The sequence below is a fragment of the Quercus lobata genome, chromosome 2, assembly GCF_001633185.2.
Source record: "Quercus lobata isolate SW786 chromosome 2, ValleyOak3.0 Primary Assembly, whole genome shotgun sequence".
Taxonomy (NCBI): Eukaryota; Viridiplantae; Streptophyta; class Magnoliopsida; order Fagales; family Fagaceae; genus Quercus; species Quercus lobata.
Window position 1 is genome coordinate 59,291,630 of NC_044905.1, and position 27,377 is coordinate 59,319,006.

Genomic DNA, 27,377 nt, shown 5'->3' on the forward strand with positions numbered 1-27,377 from the left:
TTTAAGTTGATCTCTTTACACTAGTTATAGATGAACTTTCTAGACTGATTCAAGGTGAAGTCCCTTGGTATATGCCTTTTGCAAACGATATAGCTTTAGTAGATGAAACTAGGCATGGAGTCAGCATTAAGTTGGAAATATGGAGGGATGGTTTAGAATCTACTGGGTTTAGGTTAAGTAGGTCTAAAATAGAGTACATGAAGTGTGAGCTTAGTAAAATGAGAAATAAAAATGGAGTTGTAGAACTTGATGGTCAAGAGATACCAAAAGAGTGAACCTAATGCATGTTATAAACATGAATTAAAAAATAAGCTCATTATTAAAGTGAATGAAAATGGGAAGAGGCACGTGTCATGGGAGATTAGGGGTCCTAAGAGGGTGGTTACCAAGTGGTTTCCATGCATCAACTTTAAGGGGAGTTTTGAAACGCCCCATTTTGGGGCTAGTCCCTAGTGTTCTATAATTAGGCTGGAAAAAATAGCGGGCCAAAATGTTTTAAAAAGCACATAATGTTGGGCTTGGACAGGCTATGTGCTTTTGAGTTTTTTAATAGGGAAAATGTTTAAAGAGCTACGGAATTGGGCCCGCTGTCATGGATGGTTTTTATGGAATTGGGCTAACACCTACAATTGAGCTTGGTGGTTTGGCTAGTAAAGTTGTTGAAGGGCTAGCATGTTTCACTAACAAGGTCGCAGCTTAGGAGTCAATGTCTGCTCGTGTGGGTCTAGACTCCCCCTAAGGTCCAACATTTGGAATTTTAATTTTTGATGGGAGGTAGAGTTGACACAAGATTTAAATTTAGGACCACTTACTTTGATACCATGATAAACTACCACTTGTCCCAAAAGTTTAAGCTAATAGGAAGTGGTAATTTAATCATTTAACCACTATTTTAGCACTTCCCTTCAATTGTGCACCCATATTTTCCTTTTAAAAGTTAGGAAGCACGGACATTTCATTTAGGGTGCTGTACTCGTGTCATACCGTGTTGTATCGGTCGTTTTACGTTAATATTTTTTTAGAAATTATTTGTGTCACTGTATTGTACCTGTGTCTGTGTCTGTGCTTCCTAGTTTAAGAGTGGCACTTAACATGTGAGTTTAACTTTTTAAATGAAAGGTAGAGTGGAGTTAATGTTCGAACTCACTTATTTAGAGCCACGATAAAGTATCACTTATTTTTAAAGTTTTAGTTGATAGGAAAGTGTGAATTTAATCACTTGACCATTATTCTAATGGTGATATTGCTAAAGAATTATGGTCTATCTTATTATGTTTATTTGGGGTACATTGGGTTATGCCTAATAGGATAGTTGATTTGTTGACCTGTTGGAATTGGTAGTTTGCTAAACATTGTAGTGGTGATGGTTGGAATGTGGTCCTATGATAATGTGGACTATTTTGGAGAGAGTGTAATAACTAGATGCTTGAAGGAATTGAATGAGCTATGTTAGATTTTAAGACAATCTTTTTTACATTAGGGTTGGCTCCCTAGAGAGTTTCCTTTTTTGTATGGACAGCAGCTTGGAGGAAAGTTCTAACTTGTGAAAACCTTATAAAGAGGGGTTTTATTCAATGGTGAGTTGGTATTGTATGTGTTGTTGTAGTGGGGAGACTGTGGACCAACTTTTGATACATTGTAGTGTAGCTCGAGTTATGGAGTTTTATATTCAAGATGTTTGGGATTCAATGGGTATTAGCGGGGAAAGTTCTTGATTTATTATGTGGGTGGCAGAGTAGGGGACCTAATATCTGGATTCTTGTTCCTTTATGTTTGATGTGGACTATATGGAGGAAAATAAATTGGCATACTTTTGAGGATGTGGACTGCACATCAACTCAATTGCAAGCATTCATCATTAGTTCTCTTTATGAGTGGTCTTTTGTATCTGGTCTCACAGATAGTAACTATGTTCCATCCTTTGTAGAGTCGATTCAGTGTAGATATTTTCTCAATTGTAATTCTTTAGGCTACTTTGTTTATTTGTCCATGAAGTTGTCTCATTATCACCTATATAACAAAAAATATTTTTTACATTACTTTTATTATTGGATGGCTTTTTTAAGTGGTCATTCATTCTATAATACGGTAGAGATTCTTATTTTTATAATTTTTGTTAATTTGTGGTGCCACTTAGGTACATAACTTGTGGTTATGCTTTTTCTATACTTATATTTTTTTTAACTTATCAAAAAGATATCAAGGAGTAAGTGATTTTGATATCTTAGATCAATAATTCATAATGGATGGAGAGATCGAAGCGGATATGAATTATAGGATAAGAGCAAAGTGGATAAAGTGGAAAAGTGTCTCAAGGGTATTGGATGCTCATAGAATACATATTAAGTTAAAGGGAAAGTTTTTTTTTTTTTTGATAAGTAAGTTAAAGGGAAGGTTTTACAAGGCTAGTAAATGACTAGCCATCTTGTATGTTGGGCTATTAAGAAGTAACATATTCATAAAATGTGTGTAGTTTTAGTCATGATGTTAAGATGCTTGTATGTTGGGCTATTAAGAAGTAACATATTCATAAAATGTGTGTAGTGTAAGTCATGATGTTAAGATAGATAAGTGGAAATTCAAGAAAAGATAAGTAAATAAAATGAAGAAATTTGTTTAATTATGGGGTGTCTATATTGATGTAAATATGAGGGAGAGTTGCTTGAGATGGTTTGATTATGTGCAAAGGAGAGCGATTAATGCACTTGGGAGGAACAGTGATTTGGTTCAAGTATAAAGATGGGAAGAGATAGAAGAAGACCTAAAATAAAAATGGTAGCAGTAGTAAAAGACATGTTTATTAAGGAGGTGATACAGTGTATGATTTTAAATATAATAGAACGGCAGAGAAGAATAAATGTGGTTGAGCTCGATTAGCTTGTTAAGGATTCATAGCCGACCTCAAAGTTTTGGGACTAAGGCTTTGCAATTGTTGTAGCCAAAACCTCCAATCTCTCTCATCAAAAAGTGATCTAGTGTAAGTAGTGATAATTTATTTATTTTTGATAAGTAAGAAGAGAATATTATTAATAAAAGAATAGCAAGAAAAGCACACAAAGTTCACGGTAGAGAACAAAGGAAGAAAGAAACAAAAAGACAGAAGCAGCCCCTAATCTATACTAATAGATGAAAGAAAATCTAAAAGGGTAGAACAATCCGAATAGCCCCAACAATGAGACCAATTGAAGAGGGTCCACTAGCAATACTTTAATAACTGAACCACCGTTTTCTCCTCATCCTCAAAATACCGTCGATTTTGTGCAGTCCAAATAGTCTACATTAAACATCCTGGAACCAAATCCCAAATATCTGAGCTATGCTTCCCAAGCCAATGATACCAACAAAATAATAAGTCCACAACTGAACCTGGCATGACCCATTCCATCCCAAACAACCGAAGCATATACATCTACAAAGAATGAACTATCGGACAAATAAGTAATAAGTGATCCACAGATTCCGCATTACAACAGCACAAACAATAATGATTCGCCAAAGGGCGACCACGAAGCATAAGGTTATCTAAAGTTAGAATTTGACCATGGGTTGCTGTCCACATAAAAAAAGCCACCCTTTTAGGAACCTTAACTTTCCAAATTCCTTTCCAAGGAAAAGTGGACGGAGCTGCATTTCGAATCTTATGATAAAAGGACCGAGTATCAAACTTCCCACTGCCATTAAGATCCCAACAAATCTGTCACACCCTCCTTCCCTAGGAATTCGGGTTTGGATGAAATAAAGAAAGGAGTAGGAAGCCGCCAACTCCCAATCATTGAAGTCCTTGTGAAAACCTAGACTCCACACTTTATCATTATCACCTACAGGAGGGCTTAACACCTCAGAAATATAAGCCTCCTTATTAGCTGAACACAAAAATAACTGAGGATAAAGAATTTTGAGAGGAACATCATCAGTCCACTTATCATGCCAAAAAAGAATACGAGAACCATCCCCCACCACAAAAGAGAAATGCTTAGTGAAAGTTTCCCACCCTTCACTAATACTTTGCCATAACCCACAACCATGAGCCCTACTACAAACTCTAGTGCACCAACCCCCTTTTCTTTTCCCATATTTCATGGCAATGACCCTTCGCCACAGATGCGAGGTTTCATGGCCATACCTCCGAAGCCATTTCCCTAATAGAGCCTGATTAAAAGGCACCAACTTCCGAATTCTTAAACCACCCAACTCACGCGGTAAGCAAACCTTTTCCCAAGCCACCAAAGAATATTTGAAGCACTCAACTGATGAACCCCACAAAAAGATCCTTTGGATGCATTCCAATCTAGTCGCCACAGCTTTAGGGATGGTAAAAAGGGAAAGGTAATACGTTGGAAGGCTTGAAAGGGTACTCTTCAGCAAGGTGAGTCTACCACCCTTTGACAAATAAAGCTGCTTTCAGCCTGAAAGCTTCTTTTCCATCCTCTCAAGGATCGGATTCCAAATAGAGGCTGTTTTGTACAAAGTACCCAATGGCATACCCAAGTAAATCATAGGCAAATTGCCCACCTTGCACTTAAGGATATTAGGCAAATAATGAATGTTACGCACCTTCCCAATAGGGACAATTTCACTTTTTCCCACATTCACCTTTGGACTAGTAAAAGCTTGGAAACAAGTCAAAACTAGCCTAATAGAAAGAATCTGCTCTCTAGAGGCATCACAGAAAAGAATGGTATCATCAGCAAATAGGAGGTGAGAAACCCGGATACCAGTAGAATTAACAGGACCCACATGAAAACCTTGAATGAAACCCCCTTCCTCAGTTTTCTTCAGGATACGACTTAAAACCTCCATGATTAACAGAAAGAGAAGGGGAGACAAAGGATCGCCTTGTCTGAGACCTCTAGAGCTACCAAAGAAACCAGCAGGAGATCCATTAGCCAGAACTGAGAAGCGAACGGTAGAGACACAAGTCTTTAGCCATCTCCTCCATCTATCCCCAAAGCCCATTCTCTCCAACAGATAAAACAAAGCATCCCAATTCACATGATTGTATGCTTTCTCAATGTCTAGCTTACACACCACCCCCGGAATACGACATTTCAGTCTACTGTCTAGTGATAATTTAGATCTATCAAAATACCTAGCATTTTAATTACATGGTGCTTTCAATGCATATTGTGATGTGATTGGAGATCTTTGATTGAAATGCTATGTTATGACTGAGCTTCATACATTTAATGAACGTTATATATATGTGTACATATATATATATATATATATACACATGTGTGTGTGTACACATATATATGTATATCTATATGTGTACATATATATCTATATGTGTACATATATAGATATAGATATAAATATATATATATATATATATATTTATATGTATATATTTGTAAGGAGTTTTTACTTATTTGTTGTCATCATTTTTACGTTGCTATCATTCATGCAAGACAGGGATGGAATTCTTTGGACACTATTATTGCAGCTGAAGGGCTGGCCATGACCCTACAATCAGCTGAGAACTTAAAGGAAGCACAGGAGCTCTTTGAAAGGTGAATAGTAATGTATACAACTGTCCACAAAAGTAATTTTCTGATGATTTCAAATGGAATGTATTTCTTATCCTTGCAGGTGTCTTGATGCCCGGAAAATGTTACTTCCAGAAGATCATATTCAGGTTTGATGTTTTTGCTCATTAACTCATCTTATATATTGTCAAAGTTGGATTTTTATAGTTTTCATAACTAATAGATATATTTTTATTACATATAGGCTTCAGTCTTGATGTATAGACAAGATTGCTCTTTTAATTATTTACTTTAAGTTACAGCATCAGGGATTAGCAAAAGAACTTCTAAGAAACAACAATTTTCATACAAGATATTATATAGTATTCCTCTGTGTTTTTATGATTCATTATGGAGTCAGTGTATCTATGTCTCATCATGTCTTATCATGCGTTATAATCTTTTTCTGTTAGAATGATTTTTGTGTGATCTAAGGATGACCACATTTCAAAAGATGTTTTGAAAAATGCAAATGCAACAGAAAAAAAGAAAAGAAAAATACTATGCATTGGAAGCACACCAAAGTGTAGATAAGACCTGTTTAAATGGTAAGACAAGAATGAAAAAATGCTGAATCAAGTATATTGGGGCAAAATGTATGCAATAATCTTTAAAAGAATTTGATCTCAAGACATTGATGTATTCCGATCTTGCACAAGGATAAATGAAAAATTGCTTACTTCTTATTTGCAGGTGGATAATAATGAATTCAAATATAACATATCAATGAATATACTCTTCAAAAGAAACATTCATTTAAAATCAATCTTAAGCACACCAATGAGTTCAGTGTGCTCTAGTTCAAATGACGTCCCTTGTAAGAGCAAGTTGAAGGGTAAGGTTGTAGGTTCAATACTCACCCGGTGGGTGTGTAACTAGCAAAAAAAAAGGGGAAAAAAAAAAGTCACAAGTACCTAAGGGGACCAAGTAAATTTTTGTAGTTGTACAATTTTAGTAATTGTAAAGCTTTATAATCATTTTCCATGAGCATGGAATAGGAATTATGAGCCTCATCATGTAATTTTAAGTTTTTAACAGATTCCCCGACCTCTTAGATTTTAGAGGTTAAATATTTTTTGTTGTTGCTCTTGTATACTTCCTGTGTATTTAGCGCAGAAAGGAAACACAATAGGATAGATACCAACTGATGCAGGATGAAAGTGCAGTACCAATTACGTTCGCCTTGGTTGTTTACTATGCCAGATCATTGAAAAGCTCACCTACCAGAAGTGTTTTTACAAGATACACTTGGGCCAGAAAAATCCGTGCTCGAAAACAAAGACAATATATATATATATATATATATATATTTATAGTTTTTGTTTTTGAGCATAGATTTAATTCTGTAAAAAAATTTAAATGTATTCAGGTGGGACTTTTGAAAGAAGATGAGGAAGCATTCTGAGACCCTATGGTTCCATTCATAAAGTTAAGAAGCCATTTTTGGCTATCAATAGTAGTTCCATAAACAATCCGCTGTGGGATTGTATTTTTGGATAGTGAAAATGCCATAAAGTGTGAACCAAGATCCATGATATGAAAATCAAAATCAGAATGAGGAAGAAATAGCTTGCTTAAATAAAAGGTTCCACAACTTTAAATAACTCTTCCAGAGGAAACTAATAAAAATTTTTCTTACAATTCACCACACCAAGGTGAAAGGATTCGAACCTAAAAAGATGTGCTGACCAGACTGTGCTACACCCTGTCTTACCAACTCTCTAGCTCTTCATCGTTCGCCTCACCTCACTGCCGATTGCCGTGCTCCTTAGGCCGTGAATGAATTGAAGCCGCCACTTGGCCTGGGTCTAGTTCCGATCAGGAGAAATAATGATTGGAATAGATAGCTTAGTGGCTTAGCTAGGCTTCGGCAATCCAAATTCCAATGGTATCTTGCCTACAGAGGTCAGTTTTGACGACTGCTGTGGCTCCACACGAGTAGTGGATGGTTGAGATAGAGAGGGATGGGCTTTCTCTCGCTTTTGGCATATTGGGCCCTGATGGCAGGCTCGCACAACGGGCTATTAGCTCAATGGTAAAGTGCGACCCTGATAATTGCATTTTTGTTCCTGGGCTGTGACAGCTCTGAGCCACATGGCTACTGCAATGGTCATTGTCACCTATTAAGGATTCTGCATTCAGCGTATTGGGAGCTAAGAAAACTCCCTTCCACTGATTGCTTTGGGAGCTCTTTGCGGTCTTCCTGTGGGATAAGGCTTCTTTGCTTGGTGCTGATGGTTAGTTTGGAATATAATGACACCCCCTATTTGAGTAAGGCTGAAAGCATCAGCATGCATGAAAGCAGAAGGAATCCAGACACCTATAGGCAAAGGGACGAAGGATGGAGCGTGCAAAGTTGATCGCTCTCCTGTCGTGTGGCCTGTTGGTCCTAAGCAGTGTCTAGATCTTGTTCTAGCTTAATGAAACTCTTAAATCCATAATGGTTTCCTTGAATCCACAAGGAAAACCTGGAATCTACCAGAAAAAGAGAAAACCTCTGAAGTTTTATTAATGAAATTCTAAACTTCTGAATTTAATTTTTATTTTACATATTGCTGGCCTATTCAAAGGCTTCAGAAAACTTATTTTTCAAGTAGAAATATTCTTAAACTGATCCTAATTGATGCCCTACCATATAGGGCTCTAATTTGACTAGGAAAGTATAAAATACACCTAAAATCAAAGAAATATAAAAAGTTAACAAACGATAAAAATTATCCCCATATTCTGTCCTACATCAGCATTAGGTTCTGTGTAGGGTTGTGGGAAAATGTCTTAGTAATATAGCTTGACCTCCTAGATTTTAGAGATTATTATTATTTTTTTTATAAGTAAGAAGATGTATATTCAAAAAACTGCCTTATGCAAAGTAGCACAAAGCCTATCAAACAATACAAAAAAAGAGATAAAAGCAAAAACTTAAAAGAAAAGCTAATTACAAAGAAAGAGAGAGCTAAGGAACAAAGGGAGAGAATCACTAGATGTGAGTCCTCAAGCCCTAGACCAATCATAGAGGGAACCAGTAAAGAGAGCAAGCAACTGGTCATCGGATCTATCTAAATCTCCAAAAGTCCGCTGATTGCATTCCTTCCAAATATAGTAATTCCAAATGTTAGATGAGTGCTTCCCCAACTAATTCCACCAACCAAAGAGGAAATTTGCCACTGAACGTGAGGGAAGCCATAAAATCCCAAAAGTTCTAAAGACAAAGCTCTACAGCCGATAAGCCTTTCTACAGTGTAATAACAAATGATCCACTGTCTCATCACAACAACAACACATAATGCACCAGTCAACGAAATCAAAGCCCCTAACCCGCAAGTTATCGCTTGTAAGAATCCTATCCCATGTGACTGTCCAAACAAAGAAAGAGACACATCAGGGTGCCTTAACCTTCCAAATACCTTTCCACGGAAAAACAACGGAAGAAGAACCATGTAGCTTATGATAAAATGAATGGATATTAAAATCCTCATAACTTAGAGATTATTTATATTTTAATTTTGTAAAAGCAAAAGGTGTTCATTTGTATATGTTAAGAATTTCAAGGAGTTTTCTGGACAGTAACTGAAACAGTAAGTTTGACTTTGTATTTAGTGTAAGTGAATACATGTTGATTTATCCAACAAAAATGTGGTGAGATGAGAACTTAAGTCTGGTTGAGAAAGAAGAAATTTCAGCAACAAATAAGATTAAAGTAAAGAAAAAAATAATAAGATTGAAGTTGGAACAATCGAATATCAATTTTCTTGGCTCAGAGAGCTCAAGAAATGTTTAAATTTGAAATTTCATGAAAAACTTGAAATTTCAAATTCATGGAAGTTTTTCATGAAACTTGTTAGAGTTTATTGATCACTCTACTTTGAGCAAAGTTTAGTTTGTTGTACATCTAGTATGCCCCATGTGTACTTGATGCTTTTCTATTTCCTATTAAAATTATTAGTTATCAGTTTATTTATTTATTTAATTTCAATTTCATGAAATAGATAAGAGAAAACTGCCTACAATGCCTCTTATTGCTTCTGCTAATCTCTGCTTGGCAATTTGTTTTCCCTATGTTTGGTTTTGCTCCCACTGATGGTTGTTAGTGCGTATGTTGGAATTACCACCATGGAAACTTGTTGATAGCGACTGCTTTGGGTTCTCTATGATAACCTTTTATATATATTTTTTCCTCTAAGATATGCTGAAAGCGTTAACTATTGAATTTCAAGACATTTATAATTTAACTCACTCTGGCCTCTTTTCTCTTTAGACTCTGAATGCCTCAATATTTATATGAAACTCAACATTTTGGTACTTTTCTTTCTATGTTGATTTCAGACTCAAATCCTAGAACATATCCAGTCTAACAGAAACACAATCAAAAGGATTTAAACTGTGACCAGACTTGATTGGAAAAGTGATGTCTAAAATAATAGTCTTCCACCCCCCCCCCCCCCCCCCCTCTCCCATTATTGATATTTGATAATAAAATGCGCAAGAGGACAAGATGATAGACACCTTGCCTGAGGATTTATTTTTCTTTCCCATTGGCAGATTGGTGCCAACATGCTTCACATTGCTAGGGTGGCAATGCTTAATTGCAACAGACTAAGGAAGTTGGATATTTCTGGTGCAATTTCTGAGCTTGAAAAGGCAAAGGATCTTTTAGAAAATTCCATAAGGTTAGTTTCACTTTGCCACATTTTAACTATATTAGAATTAAATTAAAAAAAGAAGAAGAAAAAAACTGGGTTTAAAAAAAAATGTCAAGAGTAAAGTAACCGTTCATGTTTTTCATTGTTTCATACATTTTTTATTTATTAAAAAAATTGTTCAATTGATTACTATGTTATTTTTTTCATTTTTTTTTATCTATTGTTTGTTGTCTCCCCCCCTCCCTGCGGCTCTGCTATGTACTTAAGTGTTTTCCTTTCTTACTGGGGTCATTTTTATTTGATTTATATGATTTATATCCATATTGAGGAAGATACAGGTGCTTACAGTTAATTAGAAAAGTAATACCAACTTTCTCATCTTTGAAGCTATGAAATTGCAACTTGAAAAACTTTACTTTCTTCTATTCCGCTCTATAGTTTGATGATTTGCTTACTTAAGATGGAAAAAGTCAACATTCTTAGTGCTTTCATACCTTCTAAGGAGTGTTCTTCGCCTAAGTTTTAGATAGGGTTATAGGATAGTATAAGTTTTCAAACATTATAAAATTTATACATTTTTTGGGAAAAGTACATTTTAACCCTATAATTTAGGGGAACAAATTAAACCTATAGTTTCAAAAGTACTAAGTTAATCCTTGAGGTTTTAATAAGTAACAAATTACCACCGCACACCCTTGACGTGATGACTCCACAAGTATAAATGCTTGTGAAGTGTGGGGGGTGAGGGCCGGGATTTAAGTCTCCAAGAGGGAGCTTCACACATATATATACTTAGATTAGGTTAGAGTAGAATTTTCATCTTGTAAAAAAATAAATAATAATAAAATTAAGTAACAAATTAAACTTTATAGTGTTAAGAAAAATAAGTTAAACCTTGAGGTTTTGAAAAGTAATAAATTAACCCTTAATCCATATTAATCCCTATCATACGTACACCATTCCGCTTAAATGGGCTAAGATTTAATTTATTTCCTTTTGAAACTTATTTTTTTATTTGTTAATTTGAAAACTATAGGGCTTAATTTGTTACCTTTTGAAACCTTAGGTTTAATTTTTTAATTTTATACTATTAGAATTATGTGATTAAATAATTCAATTTACCGTTTCCCAATAGTTTAAGCTTTTGAGACAATTGGTAATATGATATCAGAGTAGGAAGTCCTGAGTTGGATCCCTGTTTCCTCCACTCTACCTTCCATTGAAAATCCCACGTGTTGAATATTACCTATTAAAAGGTAGTTTGAGCTCACATGTGAGGGGAATTGTTAGAATTATGAGGTTAAATTATTAGATTTATCATTTCCTAATAACTTAAGTTTTTGGGATAATCGGAAATTTAACATAAACTGTAGGGTTTAATTTGGTTACTCCCCTTAAACTATAAGGTTTAGTTTGTTAATTTGATTAAAAGGCTTGCCAAACATACCCACCTAACAAAACTATCAACCTTCTAATGTGAATAATTATTGCTTGAATTTGAATTTCACCACCTAAGGAGGCCTGGGTACCTTAGATTAGTCAGATATCTTGTTCTTTTCCCCTACTCCAATCGGGTATGGGTGGTTTTCATAGTTTCTTTATTGAATCCAAATTTTTCCAATTGGTGGTAGAGGAAGGGGGACATTTATTTTTTGCTACGGATCTTTGAATGGGGCAAATATTTTATGAAATCAGTTTTTATGGGTAAGAGTGCGGCACACTGGTTGATGAAGAATATCGAATACTTTGTAGTCGGGATTAGTTCCAAGCAGTTTTTTACTTTCAGGGATGGTGATATTGCCTACACTTTCCAACGGAGTTCCAACTCTTTTGGCAATTTCTTATTTTTGACTGAACTCAAAGTTGGCGGGTCTAGGAGATCTGTCATTATCCCTGAGGGCAGAGCAAAGAATGGTTGGAAGACATTTGGGCTTGAGTTAAGAAAGATGTTGGAACCTAACCAATATGCTGTGGGTGGTTCAGGCCTTACAAAGTTTGTTGCCCAGCTGCATAGTTGTAATTCAGAGGTTCAAAACTCAAGAACTTTTGCTGAAACTGTACAAGGCCATGTGCAAGGCCATCATGCACAAGTTTTGGACAGAAATCCAGAGCAGTTGTGCATCAAAGACAAGGGGAAGATACAGTCAGGGGAGGAGAGGAAGGTGATGCTAAACTCAGAACCTGCAAAGGTGGTGATGAGCGGTAAACTGGTGACCAAAAAATGTCCGGTAGCCGTAGGTGGAGGATCTGTGAAATCCCGGAGTATTGACGTGGATATTAATTTAGGGGAGACAATTCCGGTAGGATATAAAAAGAGATTTCCATTAAGATTTAATTTAAATTCAAATAATTCTGACTATGGTGTGGGGAATGATTTTAGGAATTCATGCTAGACAGGGAAAGGTTTGACTGTGGAGGTGGGTGAGAAAGGAAAGAGGCGGGCCTCTTGGGATTTTAATAAAGATGGACCACACATTTTTAAGTGGATAACACGGGGGAAAATTATTTCTGATGGCAAGCCAAATTTGGGCTGTGATCCAAAGCCCTCTGATGGCAAGGGCTATGACCCAAATCCCAGGTTGACCCAACACTGTGTGGGCTTCAGTCACCCACCCAACTCTTGCTTCTCAGGCCTGAGTTTCTTTGAAGTGGGTGAGCACTTCTACAAAGCCAGTACCGGCTTGAAGCCACTAGCCCATACTTCGACAGCAAAGGAGAGCTCAATCGTCTCATGCGATCACTTAGACCATGTTTAGTTTGGTCATAACCCATATCTCAAAACTTAGAACTCAAACTCATATCCTATAACTTATATCTCTATTTCCACTCTAACTCAAATCTCTAAAATTTGTGTTTGGTTCCAAATCTAAGTTATATCTCTCACTCTTTAACTCCAATTTTTGGCAAAATGATGGAGCCCACCCACTGTCACTACACAGACCGGTCACATGTGTACCCGCGTGTGACAATCTCTCTCTTCTACTTTCATTTTATTGCTCTGCCCTGACCATCACAAAACCCAGCAAGAAACAGATTTTATGCCTATGCACACCACAAGACCATTTCACAAAACCCAGCAAGAGACTGATTTCCCTCCCACTTCCAGCACCACTCCAAGCTTCAGAAATTTTTTTTTTTTTTTCTCTTACCCACAGCCCAAAAACCACATATGCAAACCCTCTTAAACATACAAACATAAACCCATAGACACCCAAATCAAAACAGAGATGATTGATGAGAGGGTTTGTATATGTGGTTGTCAAGAATCAGCCCGATTGTTGAGACGAATCGGGTTTCAAAGGGAACCAAAGATTCGGAGCCATGGTTGTGGGTTTGATCGGTGAACATGGTGGAGTGGGTCTGAAGAAAAAAGAAAGAAAGAAAGAAAGAAAAAGAAAAGGAAAGAAGAAGAAGAGAGAAAGAAAAAACCAGGAAAAAGAAGAGAAAAAAAAAAACCGTTGGTGACTTGGTGGTGGAGTGGGTCTAAAGAAGAAAAAAAAGGTTCGTTGGGTGGAGTTGTCTAAAGAAGAAAGAAAGGAAGAAGAAAGAAGAAAAAAAAGCAAAGTGGCATTAATGACTTGATAGTGATAAGTCAGAAAAATGGGTCCTACAATTTTTTTTTATACAACTTTGCCACTATAACTCATATTCCATAATTTGAAAACAGAAAAAATTTGTTTTCATTTTTCATCATTTAAACTCAATTTTTTGAGTTTTGAGTGATGGAAACAACATTCAAAAATTTTCCCAAACAAACTTTTTTTTTTTTTGAGTCCCACGTTCTTTTGGATTATGGGCGATGGAAACTGAGTTATATAACTCACTTTCCACCCGATCCAATCTCAGGGAACAGCATTGGGCCAATAGGCAAAGACTCCGATGGAGTTCAGTTGTGAATTTTCCGATGATATCAGCTTCGATGGACTTGAGATGGCTCTGGGCACGACTGACAAGGTGAGTTTGCATACATCTAAGGGTCTTTTCTTGGCTGATCTTCTTCGGAGTTTGTCGAATGCTGGGTTTGTGGACTTTGGTGACAAGGGAAGGGTTGAAGCTAGAAATGAGAGTCGTGTGTGCCTGTTTCAAGGGACGGAGGACAAGTGTGTCATGCCAAGTGTTGTAACCGAGACCAATCAGCCCAACTTAGTAGTATTACCATCGATGGCAAATTGTGTACTACTGGAGCTGTGTCTATCAATGGTGGGGGAAATGGTTTTGTTAGAAATGGGTCTGGGTGCTAAGGAGAGGTTTTCATATTGTAGTCCACTAATTACTATTGCTCCTTCTAGGTTGGCTTTGCTAGGTGAAGTGCACTGTGGTACTAAGGTGATGGGTCTCGAAAGTCCGTTGGATATTTCTAATGGGTGAAGCACAGAATTCCAGGTTTTGGTAAGTTGGTTGGGCTCCCTATTAGTCGCCATGAGAAGCTGTGTATTGCTCATCTTCAAAGGCTAGAAAAGGAGATGACGGATGCCAATATGTTGCGGAGAAAAGCAACTGTTAACCGAACTGTTGCTACTTCTACATGTAAAGGGAAGAGAGAATTGAAGAATTTAATCTCCTCGGTTAATTATGATGGGAGGTAGAGTGCTAGTTGTGCAGCAGAGAGTGCAGTTGGGAAGTACTTGTCCTTATGAAGCTGAAAATGGTCTTTTGGAATGTTAGAGGATTGAATGATTCTCAAAAACGTTTGGTAGTGCAAAACTTGTTACGTGAGTGGAAGTGTGATGTTGTATGTCTTCAAAAAAGCATGGATAGACAGATGATTTGCAGCCTGTGGAGTTGTCCTTTTGTGGATTGGGTGGCTTTAGATGCTGATAAGACAGTTGGTGGAGTTTTGATTATGTGGGATAGAAGGGTTTTAGAAAAGTTGGAGGTTTCGGTAGGTTCTTTCTCTGTGTTGGTTCAGTGGCAAGGTGTGAAAGATGGTTTTATTTGAGCATGTTCAGGGGTTTATGGCCCAAATGCTAACAGTGTTAGGGAACATATGTGGGATGAATTGGTTGGTATTCAGCAATATTGGAATGTTCCTTGGTGTTGCATTGGGGATTTCAACATAGTCCTATTTTGGACCACTTCCCAATTTTTTTGGAGGCTGGGGGTATGGAGAGGGGGAAAAGTCCTTTTAGATTTGAGAACATATGGTTGAAGACAGATGAGTTTGTTGATAGAGTTTTTTCTTGGTGGAATCACCATTCTTTCTTTGGTACACCTAGTTATGTATTTGCTAAAAAACTGAAGGCTTTGAAGGAAGACATTATTTAGTGGAACTGTAGTGAGTTTGGCAATGTCGGTCGTCAGAAGAAAGAATTACTAGGGGCTTTAAATTTATTAGATGCTAAGGAAGGGGATCTTGGACTCTTTGTGGCAGAGATTCATGAGAGAAACTCAGTGAGATCTCAAGTAGAGCATCTTCTTTCATTGGAGGAGATCTCTTGGAGACAAAAATCGAGAATGTTATGTATCAAGGCGGGTGATAGTAATACTAAATTCTTCCATAAGGTGGCTAATTCCCGTAGAAGGTACAGTCATTTGAGTTTCTTGGAAGTGGATGGGTTGATCTATGAGGAGGGATCAGAAGTGGCTATTCAATTTTATAAAACTTTGTATCTAGAGATAGAGGAGTGGCAGCCTTTTGTGGAAGGATTGGAGTTTGATCAAATTGGGGGGATGGAGAGGGGCTGGCTGAAAAAGAGGTTTGAGATGGAGGAGATTCAATCGGTTGTCAAAGAATTGGAAGGGGATAAAGCTCCATGTTTAGATGGCTTCTCTATGACCTTTTTCTATCATTGTTGGAGAGTTGTGGAAAAAGACGTCTTAGTAGTCTTTGAAGAGTTTTATCAACATTGTAAGTTTGAAAAATCTTTTAATGCTACCTTTATTTCCTTAATCCCGAAGAAGAATGATGCCTTTAATATTTGAAATTTCAGACCTATTAGCTTGTTGGGGAGTATTTATAAGATCTTGGCTAAGGTTCTGGCAAATCGTTTGAAAGTGGTGTTAGATCAGCTGATATCTGAATCTCAGAATAGTTTTGTGGGCGGCAGATAGATCCTTGATTTAGTCCTTATTGTCAATGAGTGTGTTGATAGTTCGGTGAAGAGTAAGATTTTAGGGGTGATTTGTAAACTAGATATTGAGAAAGCGTATGACCATGTGAATTGGGAGGCTCTTCTAAATTTGTTGTAGAGAATGGGTTTTGGGGAGAAATGGTGTAAATGGATTTGTACTTGTATTTTCACAGTTCAGTTTTCTGTGTTAGTCAATGGGTCTCCTGCTGATTTTTTTGGTATTTCAAGGGGATTGCGTCAAGGAGATCCATTGTCTCCCATGTTATTTTTGGTTATGATGGAAGTGTTTAGTAGGATGGTGGGGAGAATGGAAGGGGTAGGTTTACTTCATGGTTTTAAGGCTGTTGGTAGGAGGGGTAGAGGGAATGTGTTTCACATCTGTTGTTTGCAGATGTTACTATCCTTTTTTGTGATGTAAATGTGGAACAGATCCTACATGTTCGATTGTTACTACTTTGTTTTCAGGCTGTGACAGGCTTGAAGGTCAACGTGTTTAAGAGTGAAATGGTTCCTATAGGGGAAGTGAATAATGTGCATGCTTTGGCAGAGATTTTGGGTTATAAGCAGTGTTGTTAAAAGCGCTGAGCACACTTAAGCGCAAAGGCCTCCTGGAGCCTAGGCACAAAGCGCAAAGTGCAAGCACGCGCTTGATCGATGTGAAGCGCACATTTAAAAAAAAAAAAAAAAATTATTAATGATCAATACAACAATCAAGTGATCAATTAATCATATAAATTACAATAAAACATTTTATATAATTTATATAATTCTTTTGTGCTTTACAAAATATATGCAACCATGATATTTAATGGCTATGATTACAAAACATGGTTGAATCAAAATAGAAGTATAGAACCAAGAAGGAAAAGGCTAAAAAGTACTAGAATGTTAAATAATGTTATCTTTGGGACTGTCTAATTTAGCGTTTGTTTGTGTGGCTGTGGTTAAAAGTTCAAAAATATCTAAAGAGATAGGCTTAGGTGTATGGTAGCACACCACACTATTAGTTTTTATATATTAAATCAATGGCTTATATCAAACATATTTAGATCTAATGGCTAAAAGTCAAATTAGGATTTAAAAAAAAAAAAAAAAATTACAAAAAGCTCAAAAAAGTGCACTTTGCGCTTAATAAAAAAGCTCGAAAAAGCGCACTTAAAGTGTGCTTTTGTGAGGGCGCTTCGCTTTAGAGGGAAAAAGCCCCAAGGGCTCTGCACTCTACGCTTTGCGCTTAAGCGCGCTTTTAACAACACTGGTTATAGGGTTGGATCTTTTCCAATGACTTATCTTGGTATGCCGTTGGGGGCGTCTCATAAGTCTCCCTCAATTTGGAATCCTATTTTGGAAAGAATTGAATAGAAGTTATCTGGGTGGAAGAAGTTGTATTTGTCAAAAGGTGGTAGACTGACCTTGCTTAAGAGTACGCTATCTAGCCTCGCTACTTATTTTTTTTAATCTCTTTTCACCATTCCTACTCACCTGGCTAACAAAATTGAGAAGTTGCAAAGGGATTTCTTGTGGGGTGACTCCAAGACACATCTGTTGGGATGGGATAAGGTGTGTATGCCCATTGCTAATGGCGGTTTAGGAATTCGGAAACTGACCACTTCCAATAAAGCCTTACTAGGAAAATGGCTTTGATGGTTCGGGGTTAAGGAGACTTGGATTTGGAGAAGGGTGGTAGCTTCGAAATTTGGGGAAGAATGGGGGGGTGGACCACTGGACCTCCAAGTTGGGAAGGGGTGTCCACCGGTGTGATTTGTGGAGGAGTATCTGGAAGGGTTGGGAAGCTTTTAGCAAAAATATCCAATTTAAGGTTGGGTTGGGGAATATAGTGAAATTTTGGACAGATCGGTGGTGTGGTGAGCTTCCTCTCCATTTGGCTTTCCCAGTCTTGTATAATTTTGCTACTAACAAAGCAACCTTTGTAGAATCTTCTTTGTTATGGCAAGGAACGGGTGGTAGGAGAGATTGGGATGTTCGTTTCATTCAGGGTCCTAATGATTGGGAGGTGGACGTGGTGGATGATTTCTTTTGGTTCTTGGCATCTAAGTTACCTTTAGCGGATGATAGTGATCGCATGAGATGGAAGTTGACTAAGAATGGGGATTTTAATATCCGTTCCTCTTATCATAAGTTGCATGGTTCTTCCTCCGTGGTTTTTCCCTGGAAAGGTATTTGGAAGGTTAAGGCACCTTGTTGTCTCTCTTTGTTTGGACAGTTGCCTAGGATAGGATTCTCACAGGTGATAACCTAGGAGTAGGGATTTTGATTTCGTTGACTGGCATTATGTGTCGTTGTTGTGGGAAGACAGTAGATTATTTGTTGCTACATTGTGGAAAGGCTTATTGGTTATGGAGCTTTGTCCTTAGAACTTTTGGGATTTTGTGGGTGTTCTCAAGATCCGTAGCAGATTTCTTGTTTGGTTGGTGGAATTGGTTGGGGAAGCATTCTTCTAGCATTTGGAATTTAGTTCCGTTGTGTTTGATGTGGTGCATTTGGAGGGAACGCAATCAGCGCACTTTTGACGACTTAGATTGATTTGATGATAAGTTGCTTTCTTTTTTTACTGGTTTATTTTATGATTGGGCTAGGGCTTGGGGGCTCACATCTAGTGACTCTCTTTCCTTGTTCATTAGTTCTCTCTTTCTTTGTAATTAGTTTTCTTTTCTGTTTTTCTTTTTTCTTCATTATAATCTCTGATATGGTTTGTGTTTCTTTGCATAAAGTAGTTTTTTGAATATACATCTTTCTTACCTATCAAAAAAAAAAAAAAAAAAATTATTGCTTGAGGATGAGTTGAGGGACCTGTGCTCCAAACTGAAACTTTACTTTCTCATAAGGAAAGGAATTGTAGTAGCTTTAAAATTCCAATAATGAAGCCAATTTAGAGACATCATTTTTTTATATCGGAAGCTATTTAGATTTCACTTGAAGATACCAGGGAGTTTTTGTGAAAATACTACAGATTTTGTGAAAGGATCAAGTGTGTGTTTAGGTTGAGCGATGGGATTAAGTGTTTGGGTGTTTAACGGTTAGGGTTGGTATGAAATCAAGATTAGGGTTTTCAGGTGTGAGGGAATTAGTGGATGATGAAGTTGATTATGGATGTGGGATTTAGGGGATGAGAGGTGTTGCTTAAGGGCTACTTTGAGGGAGCTCTGCCTCCAGAGAAGAGGGAGCCAAAACTTTAGGGAGAGAGAGATTAAGAGAGAGAGAGGGTGAAAAATGCATCAATTAAGGCTTACATGAGAGCTTATATACATTGCCAAACCCAATTGCCATTTAAAGATGTCTAATTACATTTTAACATGTGTTAAATGTTGGGAAACACCTGCACAGATACAGGTACAGATACGGTATGGCGACATGGTAATTTTTGAAAAAGTAGGACATGGGTACGACATGGATATGTATATTAATTAATTATATGTGTGTGTGTGTGTGTGTTCAATAAAAGGAATAAGTTGCAGATGATAATTGCTTGAAAATAGGAGTGGAGATGGTTCAAATAAAGTTGAAACTTTCTGCTCCGCTATTAAATATTATCACGTGAAAGGCACACAAAACAAAGAAAGTAAAAATAAATAGGCCAAAATGCAAAACCCACCATCTAATTTCACCATTTATTATTTATTTCTTAATTAAAGAAAAAAAAAAAACCCCAGAAGAAGAAGAAGATCGGCATGACAAGAAGAACAAAAGATCAGATTAGGATTTTTAACCTTTTTTCCCCCCTCTCCTTGCCGTGTCCCGTCTGTGTCCTAGCCGTGTCCTGGCTGTGTCCAACTATTAAAAAAAAGGGAAGGACAGATATGCAGCTGTGTTGTACGTGTACGCTGTGTCCCGTACCTGTACGACATGGGCACAGCAGGCAAATTGCCGTGTCTGTGCTTTCTTGGTTAAATGAGGCCATAAACTGACCCTGACAAAATAATGTTATCCAACTCATTTATGCATGTGCTAGTATTATCCAACCCTATAACTATTACAAAAGTGCTCTATCACATCTAACTCTTGATAAGCTGCAATCTGAGCGCTAACTTGATCAGTCAAGGTGCCGACATGTCCATGCCAGCTGGAGGAAGCTTCCCTAGAAAAAATGTGCCCCGTTGAACGAGCTGGTGATGATTGGCACTTCTGATGCAAATGGAAGTGCTGATATGTGGCTTTGGACTGCCGATTGGAAGTTGCACCCAGATTGTCCAGATTTTCTTATTGTAATTTTCTCTATATTGTCCAGATTTGGCTTCTAACATTTTTATTGTATTGTAATTTTCTCTATATTACACACACACATGACAAGCCTCCATGAATTGTCCAGCATGTTTCACTCTTTTCTTTTCTTCTTTTATTTTATATACAGGAGAATCAAAACACAGCTGTTATTGGTTTGCATGTTTTTTATTATTATTGATTTTAATTTTTCAAAATTTCCTTGACAAACAAAATGCGCAAATCTGGTAAATTTGCTCTAATTTTATTTTTCCTAGTCCCTTTTTCTGTTTTGTAGATTCTTACAGACCAGTCATACAGTTCTTTTTCCATGATAGGATTGCACAACGAGTTTTGGATAAATTGATTAAACAAAAAGTCATCACGAAAGGTTATGGTGCACGTGGAGAAACAAGGAGGGATGGCCGTGTGGCATTACTCATACTGGTCAGTGGTCAGTTTCCTTTTCTATATTGAGATATCTGTTTCTCATGGAAATTCTAGTTTTGACATGATTCTCCTTTTTATCTTCTTGATTAGTGGTCAGGAGCTGTATTTGATAATAGTCTGTTACTCATATCAACTGAAACTCTTGTTTTTAATGATTTTAACATTTTTCATTCTTACTGCCATCAAAGTTGCAACAACAACAACAACAACAACGGACCCTTAATCCCAAATATTTTAAGGTTGATGATGGATCCTCAATAGACTAGTTGGGATTGCCACATGTATTCTTTTCTGCCATTCTATCCCATAAGTTATACATTGTTACTTTCTTAATTGATGTGTCCTTTGTTAGAATTATGGTTGAGTCAGTAATTTTCATGGTATCAGAGCAGGAGGTCCCAAGTTCGATCCTTATTTCTACTCTGCCTCCCATTTAAAATGTTAAAAATCCCACATTTTGGAGCCCATTTATTAAGGAGGAATTTAGGTCCACACATAAAGGAGAGTGTTAGAATTATGGTTAAAGGATAAAATTCACAACTTCTTAACAGCTTAAGCTTTTAGGACAATCTGTAATCTCTCATCATTTTTTACTACAACTAATGTTATTTTTTATTTTTTATCTCTACCTTCTTTTGTTCCCCCAACTTGAATCAACTCACTTTTCTAACTGGTGCGTTAATTGCTCCCTTCTAAATATGTTCAAACCATGTTAAGTGACTGTCCCTCCATCTTTCCATCTTTTCATCAATAGGGGCCACCCCTATTTCTAGGCGAATTTCCTCATTTTGAATTGTATCTTTTCATGTATTTCCACTTCTTCATCTTTTAGCTACACCAATTTGATGAATATGTTGCTTTTAACAGTCCAACATTCACTATCACAGAGCATGTAATGTATGTATGTATGTATGTTATCCATCCTCTGGCTTCTTCCTCATTCAAATTAAAACCCAGAACCAATGCTTGGTGCAGAGGTGCATTTTACATGAAGCTCTAAAGATACTTTCAAATACTGCACCAGAGTAAATATATAACAGAAAGGGATATGGTGTACTTAACATCAGCATCCACAACTAATTTTAGGAAACTTGATTTTGATTCCTCTTCATACCCTGAAGTTTCTGTTATTATTGATAATAATAGTAACAACAACTGGGAGGTTCTATTCTGTTATGGTCCAGAAAGCTTTCTGTTCTGAATTCAGTACTAGGGTATTTTGTTAAATGGTAGCAACTAGAGGCAGAACCATGGAGATTTCTTCTTGTACTGCAGATTTTTTTTTTTAATATATTAATTATGAAACTTTGATTCATTTGGTTGAATATCAATTCTTCTCAAAATCACTCCAAAGCTGGAAACAGGAGGTGGCAAAATTAAATATGAAATACCTTGGTATTTTGTTTGACTGTCTACATCAATTTCAAGCCAATTATCCTTTATTTTATGTCAAAAGTTTATTGTATTGATCTCACCTGCATCTGCATTTAGCACAACCTTTGCATGCATTTTGTTAGTAGTTTCATGTTGTCTATCTCCTAGTTGCTTTCTGTTATGGAGCAAACCCTAGAAACCCTAGTAAGAGCCGTTCAAGATCTTTCTCCAAAGGTTGAACATAGGAACACTAGGTCCAATGCCTTTGATGCCTGACAAGAATTCTAGGAAGCATCCTTCCAAAGGACTACTGGTATCAAGGGTGAATCTGCCCAACCTATATAGCTGGCTGGAATCACCACCAAGCCGGGAAAATTTTCAATTCATTTCATTAATCAAAATCAATGTGCCCAACAATATTTCCTTGGAGACTTTTAATTAGGGCTTCTAGAGTTACATAACATAATGAAAGGAATCCATAATCAATTGATTTAATGTCCGTTTTGCATTGGCTTATAAGCTAGGTTTTTTTGCTTTTTGCTTTTATGTACAACTTATTAAAATCTCATTTTTTCTTACTTTTTTCAAAATACGAGTATACTTAAGCACATTTTTAGCAAAAAGCTTTAAGCAAAAAGATAAATAAGCTATTCCCAAACAGATTAATTACATCAGATACGGAGATAATTAAGCTCATAATCAATCACATTAAAAATGGAAAAAATAAAAATAAAACGTAATCAGCATATATTCTGAACTCAATCAATCCTCCATCATCTAGCCATAAAAGTCACTGAGTGGGCCGTCCATTTGTGTTGATGCCTGTAAACACACATGACCAGGGTCTGTACCTGGTGTTGGCACCAGTTTACCAGCCGAACTAGATGGCCTTTGCTTATCCTTGTGATAGCGTTCATGCCCAATACTGATTCGCCACTTCATTCCCTTTCAAGTCTATTCACACATCTATAGCAACTTTCTTATGGATTACTTGCCTACCTTTGTTTCAAGGGGCACATCCCCCCTGAACCCCGTAGTTACACCTGTTTGACAATTACTTTTGGATCTGATGCTAGTGAAAGTGATTTATGATGTCACACTAATAGTAAACAATCTAGAATAGAAAAAAGGATAAAACTTAAAACAAGCCAGTGTTCTTGTATGCTTCATATATGTTGGTTCTAACTCGTGACATTATCTCATGACATTATCTTGATGAATTTATGGTTCTGTTTGCAGTTGCAATCATTTGATGCTCTTGGCCATCTAGAGATTACCAAGCAAGAGTTACAAGAGTCTCGGGTTAGTAATCAAGTGGTAAAATTTTTAACAGCTTTTGTCTGCTGATCATAAGTAATTAGTGAATTTTAGGAATTAAGAGCCCGGATTTAACTGCTTTTCTGTGAAGAGTTCTGTTTCTTTCTCTCCCTCTCTCTCTTTTCTTTTTCTTTTTATCCTTTGATAATTCAATAGTTACAATGAGGGAGGGGGGATTTGAACTTTGGTTTTCCTAGTAAAGGAGAATAAGCTATGCTGTTAAGCTATAAGGCTCTTGGCGAGCTGTTTCTTTCTTTAGAAGAGGACCATTTCCAGAAAAGCTCCCTCCCAAAATTGTACTTCTTGAAAAAATTCTGCTTAGCAACAACTCTCTAAGAGAGCCACAAGATCCTGAATCTACATAAGAAGCACAGAAATAATTTATTGATCAAAGGACAAGTTAGATTGCACAGGATGTATAACCAACTAATCCTTACCAATTATGATTTGAAATTTAAGAAATATCCGAAATCTACAAAAGACACACTGAGGATGTTGCCTAAGGCATTCATCCAATCATATAATGATCATAACATGGACTATTTGATAATGTGAATATGGGTGTTCAAGCTCAACAATATCAAAAGTCCTGCTAATTCTTTCTCATGATATAGTCCACAAGCTGAATAAAGGAGTAGCCTTCAAGTTCTTACACCCCTATGCATTGGGAACCATCCTTGCCAACTAGCTAATATTTGAACAACTGTATTTGGCATAACCAATGAAACTCCAAATAAAGCAAACGCAATGGCCACAACTCTCTAGCCAGAGAACAATGAAACCATAGATGATCCACCATCTCTTCACTATTCTTACGCATACATTACCAGTCCAAATTCATAATATGTTGCTTTTGCAAATTGTAAATGGTCAAGATTTTATCTGGGGTTGCTGTCCATGTGAAGAAAGTGACTTACAAATCACTCTAGCTCCTCAAATGCTTTGCCAAGTGAAAGGACATCCCTTGAACGCCTGAAGATATCATAATACAATTTAACTTGAAATATTCCACACTTAGCCAAAATCCAGTAAATTCGATCATCACCTTGAGTAGTTGGGAAATTATAAATCAAAGAAATTCTCCACTAACTCCATTTTCCAATCCTGAACTTATCTCATGAACTGAGAATTCCAGTGCCTCACTCTACTGTCGCCCATTCCACCTATAAACATGGTGCTGCTAAGGCATTTTTGTTTGATTCCAAATCTAACAAATCAGGGAAATGGTCTTTAAGACAAGAGTCTCCACACCATATTTCATACCAAAAACGGACTCGTGCCATCCTCCTACACACATACACACAAAAGTAACATGCCTAGAGGAGGAATCCCACCCACCTCTACATTACTCTTCCAAAGGCTTACCTCATGAGAACCTTGCGCCACCTTCATTGACCAGATCTTCATAAAAGAGGAGGATCCAGTACAAATTGTTATTGATGCTTCCCCATATTTTGTAAAATAACATGTCATCACAAGTGATCCTTCTCTACCCCAAATCTTCATAGTCACTTTCCAAGAAGTGCTGGATTAAAATTTCTTGACTTGTGATTACCCAAACCACCTTCACTTAACAGGGAACACACCACCTCCAATTAATGAAAACATAGGAGCATACCCTGCTCTTTCCCACAAAAAAATCTCTTTGTAATTTTTCCAGTATGTGCAACCTGAATTGGCATTGTGAAAGAGTTAAATTATGTGGGTTAAGTATAATGACATACTTGTGATTAAACTTATTAAAGTTAGTTGTCCTCTCTTCAATAGGTATATCTTCTTCCAACCAGCAAGCCTGCTTTTTACCTTCTTTATTCCAAATAGCCATGGCTTAAAAGGATAACCCAAAAGTAATCCTAGATAGGTCATAGGAAGGTATCCAACCTTGCAACCGAACAAAGAGGCTATAGATGTGACACATCAGTTTCAGTACCAACTGGAGCTAGCTCACTTTTTCTTTGATTTACTCTTAGGCCTGAAATTTCCTTGAAACAAAGGACTTTTTTTTTTTTTGATAGGTAACGAAAAATTTTATTAAACAAAAATAGCCAACCTAAGTACATTGGGGATGTACTGTGGGGGCACAAATCAAGAAACCAAATTACAATGATCAAGTAAAATAGGAAGGGAAAAACAAGAAAAATGCGATAGAGCCACACTCCATACAAGGAGAGTATGTAAGAAAAAAGACTTAATCTCTAGCAAGGACCGCTCACATCTCTCAAAGCATCTAGCATTTCTTTCACTCCAAATACACCGCATCAAGCAATGCGGCACAAGTCTCCAAAAATCTATATTATGTTGCCTCCTGAATTTACCTTGCCAAGACTCAAACAACTCAATTAATTTATGAGGCTTAACCCAATGAAGTCCAAACAAACAAAACACCAAAGACCATAGCTCAAATGCTATGGGGCAATGAAGCAGAAGATGATTCACTGACTCCCCACACCTCTTACACATGTAACACCAATCAAGAAGAATAATACGCCTTTTGTGAAGGTTATCAGTTGTAAGAATCTTACCTATAGAAGCTGACCATGAAAAGAAAGCCACCCTTGGAGGCACCTTCGATTTACACACCAACCTCCTAGGGAAAGAAAGAGTAGAAGGGTAAAAAGAGAGATAAAAACCTTTAATCTCAAAACCTCTACTCTTTGTTGGCTTCCAACAAACCTTGTCAGGGCCAACCCCCCGCACCTTCAAAGAGTAAACAATGACCATAACCGATCAAAAGAGTCTTCCTCCCAATCCTGTGGTGAACGACGAAACTGAAAATTCCAATGAATCCTCCCACCAAACCAACACATAACTTCCGCCACTAAAGAGTCCCTTGTCCTACTCAGACAATAAAGTTCTGGAAAAGCCTCTTTGAGGGTACAATCCCCACACCACACATGCTTCCAAAACTTTACTCTAGTACCATCACCCACATCATATTGTAGCAGTTTAGAGAAGTTCAACCAGCCACTTCTAATAAACCTCCAAAGGCTAACACCATATGAATTGGTCACCTTTTTCGTGCACCAACCACCCCAGACATTCCTATATTTCGCCTCAATAACCCTCCTCGATAATGCATTTGTCTCTAAACCATACCTCCACAACCACTTGCCCAACAAGGCGAGTTAAAACTCCTCAATTGTCTAATGCCTAGCCCCCCAACCTGCACTGGCTTACAAACCTTAGACCATTTCACCAGGTGTAACTTAGAATCACCACTAATAACACTCTAATGGAAATCTCTCTGTAATTTCTCCATGCGATTGGCAACCTTCCTAGGTATAGGAAGAACGGAAAGGAAATAAGTACGTAAAGAGGAGAGAGTACTTTTAATAAGAGTAACATTACCCCCCTTAGACAAATAAAGCCTCTTCCAACCTGCTAGTCTTCATTCCATCTTCTCTAATGTAGGATTCCAGATTGACATCTCCTTGAATTTAGCGCCCAAAGGAAGTCCTAGATATTTCAAAGGAAGGGAAGAATGCCTACAACCCAACAGCCCCACCAACACATCCAGATTATGTACCTCTCCAACTGGTACCAACTCTAATTACTCCAAATTAATCCTTAAACCTGAAACCTTCTCAAATCTAGTCAGAATCTCGCTCAAAGTAATTAACTGATTAGGTTCAACATCACAAAAAATAAGAGTATCATCTGCAAATAAAAGATGAGACACCGTCATCGAAGTATTAGGTGTAGAACCTATAGAGAAGCCTGAAAATTGTCCAGTAGCTGCAGCCACAAGGTGTCCAAGTTGTAGGGATTTGCCAAATGAAAAA

At 37.1% G+C, this 27,377-nt stretch overlaps 1 protein-coding gene across 7 annotated transcripts in view; it reads left to right on the plus strand.

Moving 5' to 3' along the window:
• Positions 1 to 27,377, plus strand: part of LOC115975986 (kinesin light chain 3) — a 47,779-nt gene that overhangs the window by 17,138 nt on the left and 3,264 nt on the right. For 2 of the 7 annotated variants that reach the window (XM_031097046.1, XM_031097045.1), the window contains exons 12-16: positions 5,416 to 5,513; positions 5,593 to 5,638; positions 10,068 to 10,195; positions 20,793 to 20,908; positions 23,518 to 23,580. In XM_031097046.1, the coding sequence (XP_030952906.1) occupies positions 5,416 to 5,513; positions 5,593 to 5,638; positions 10,068 to 10,195; positions 20,793 to 20,908; positions 23,518 to 23,531 (402 nt within the window). In that variant the 3' untranslated portion in view covers positions 23,532 to 23,580. Of the gene's footprint in view, positions 1 to 5,415; positions 5,514 to 5,592; positions 5,639 to 10,067; positions 10,196 to 20,792; positions 20,909 to 23,517; positions 23,596 to 27,377 lie in introns of all 7 variants that reach the window. The other 5 variants (XM_031097044.1, XM_031097042.1, XR_004088228.1 and 2 more) reach the window with 4 other exon arrangements.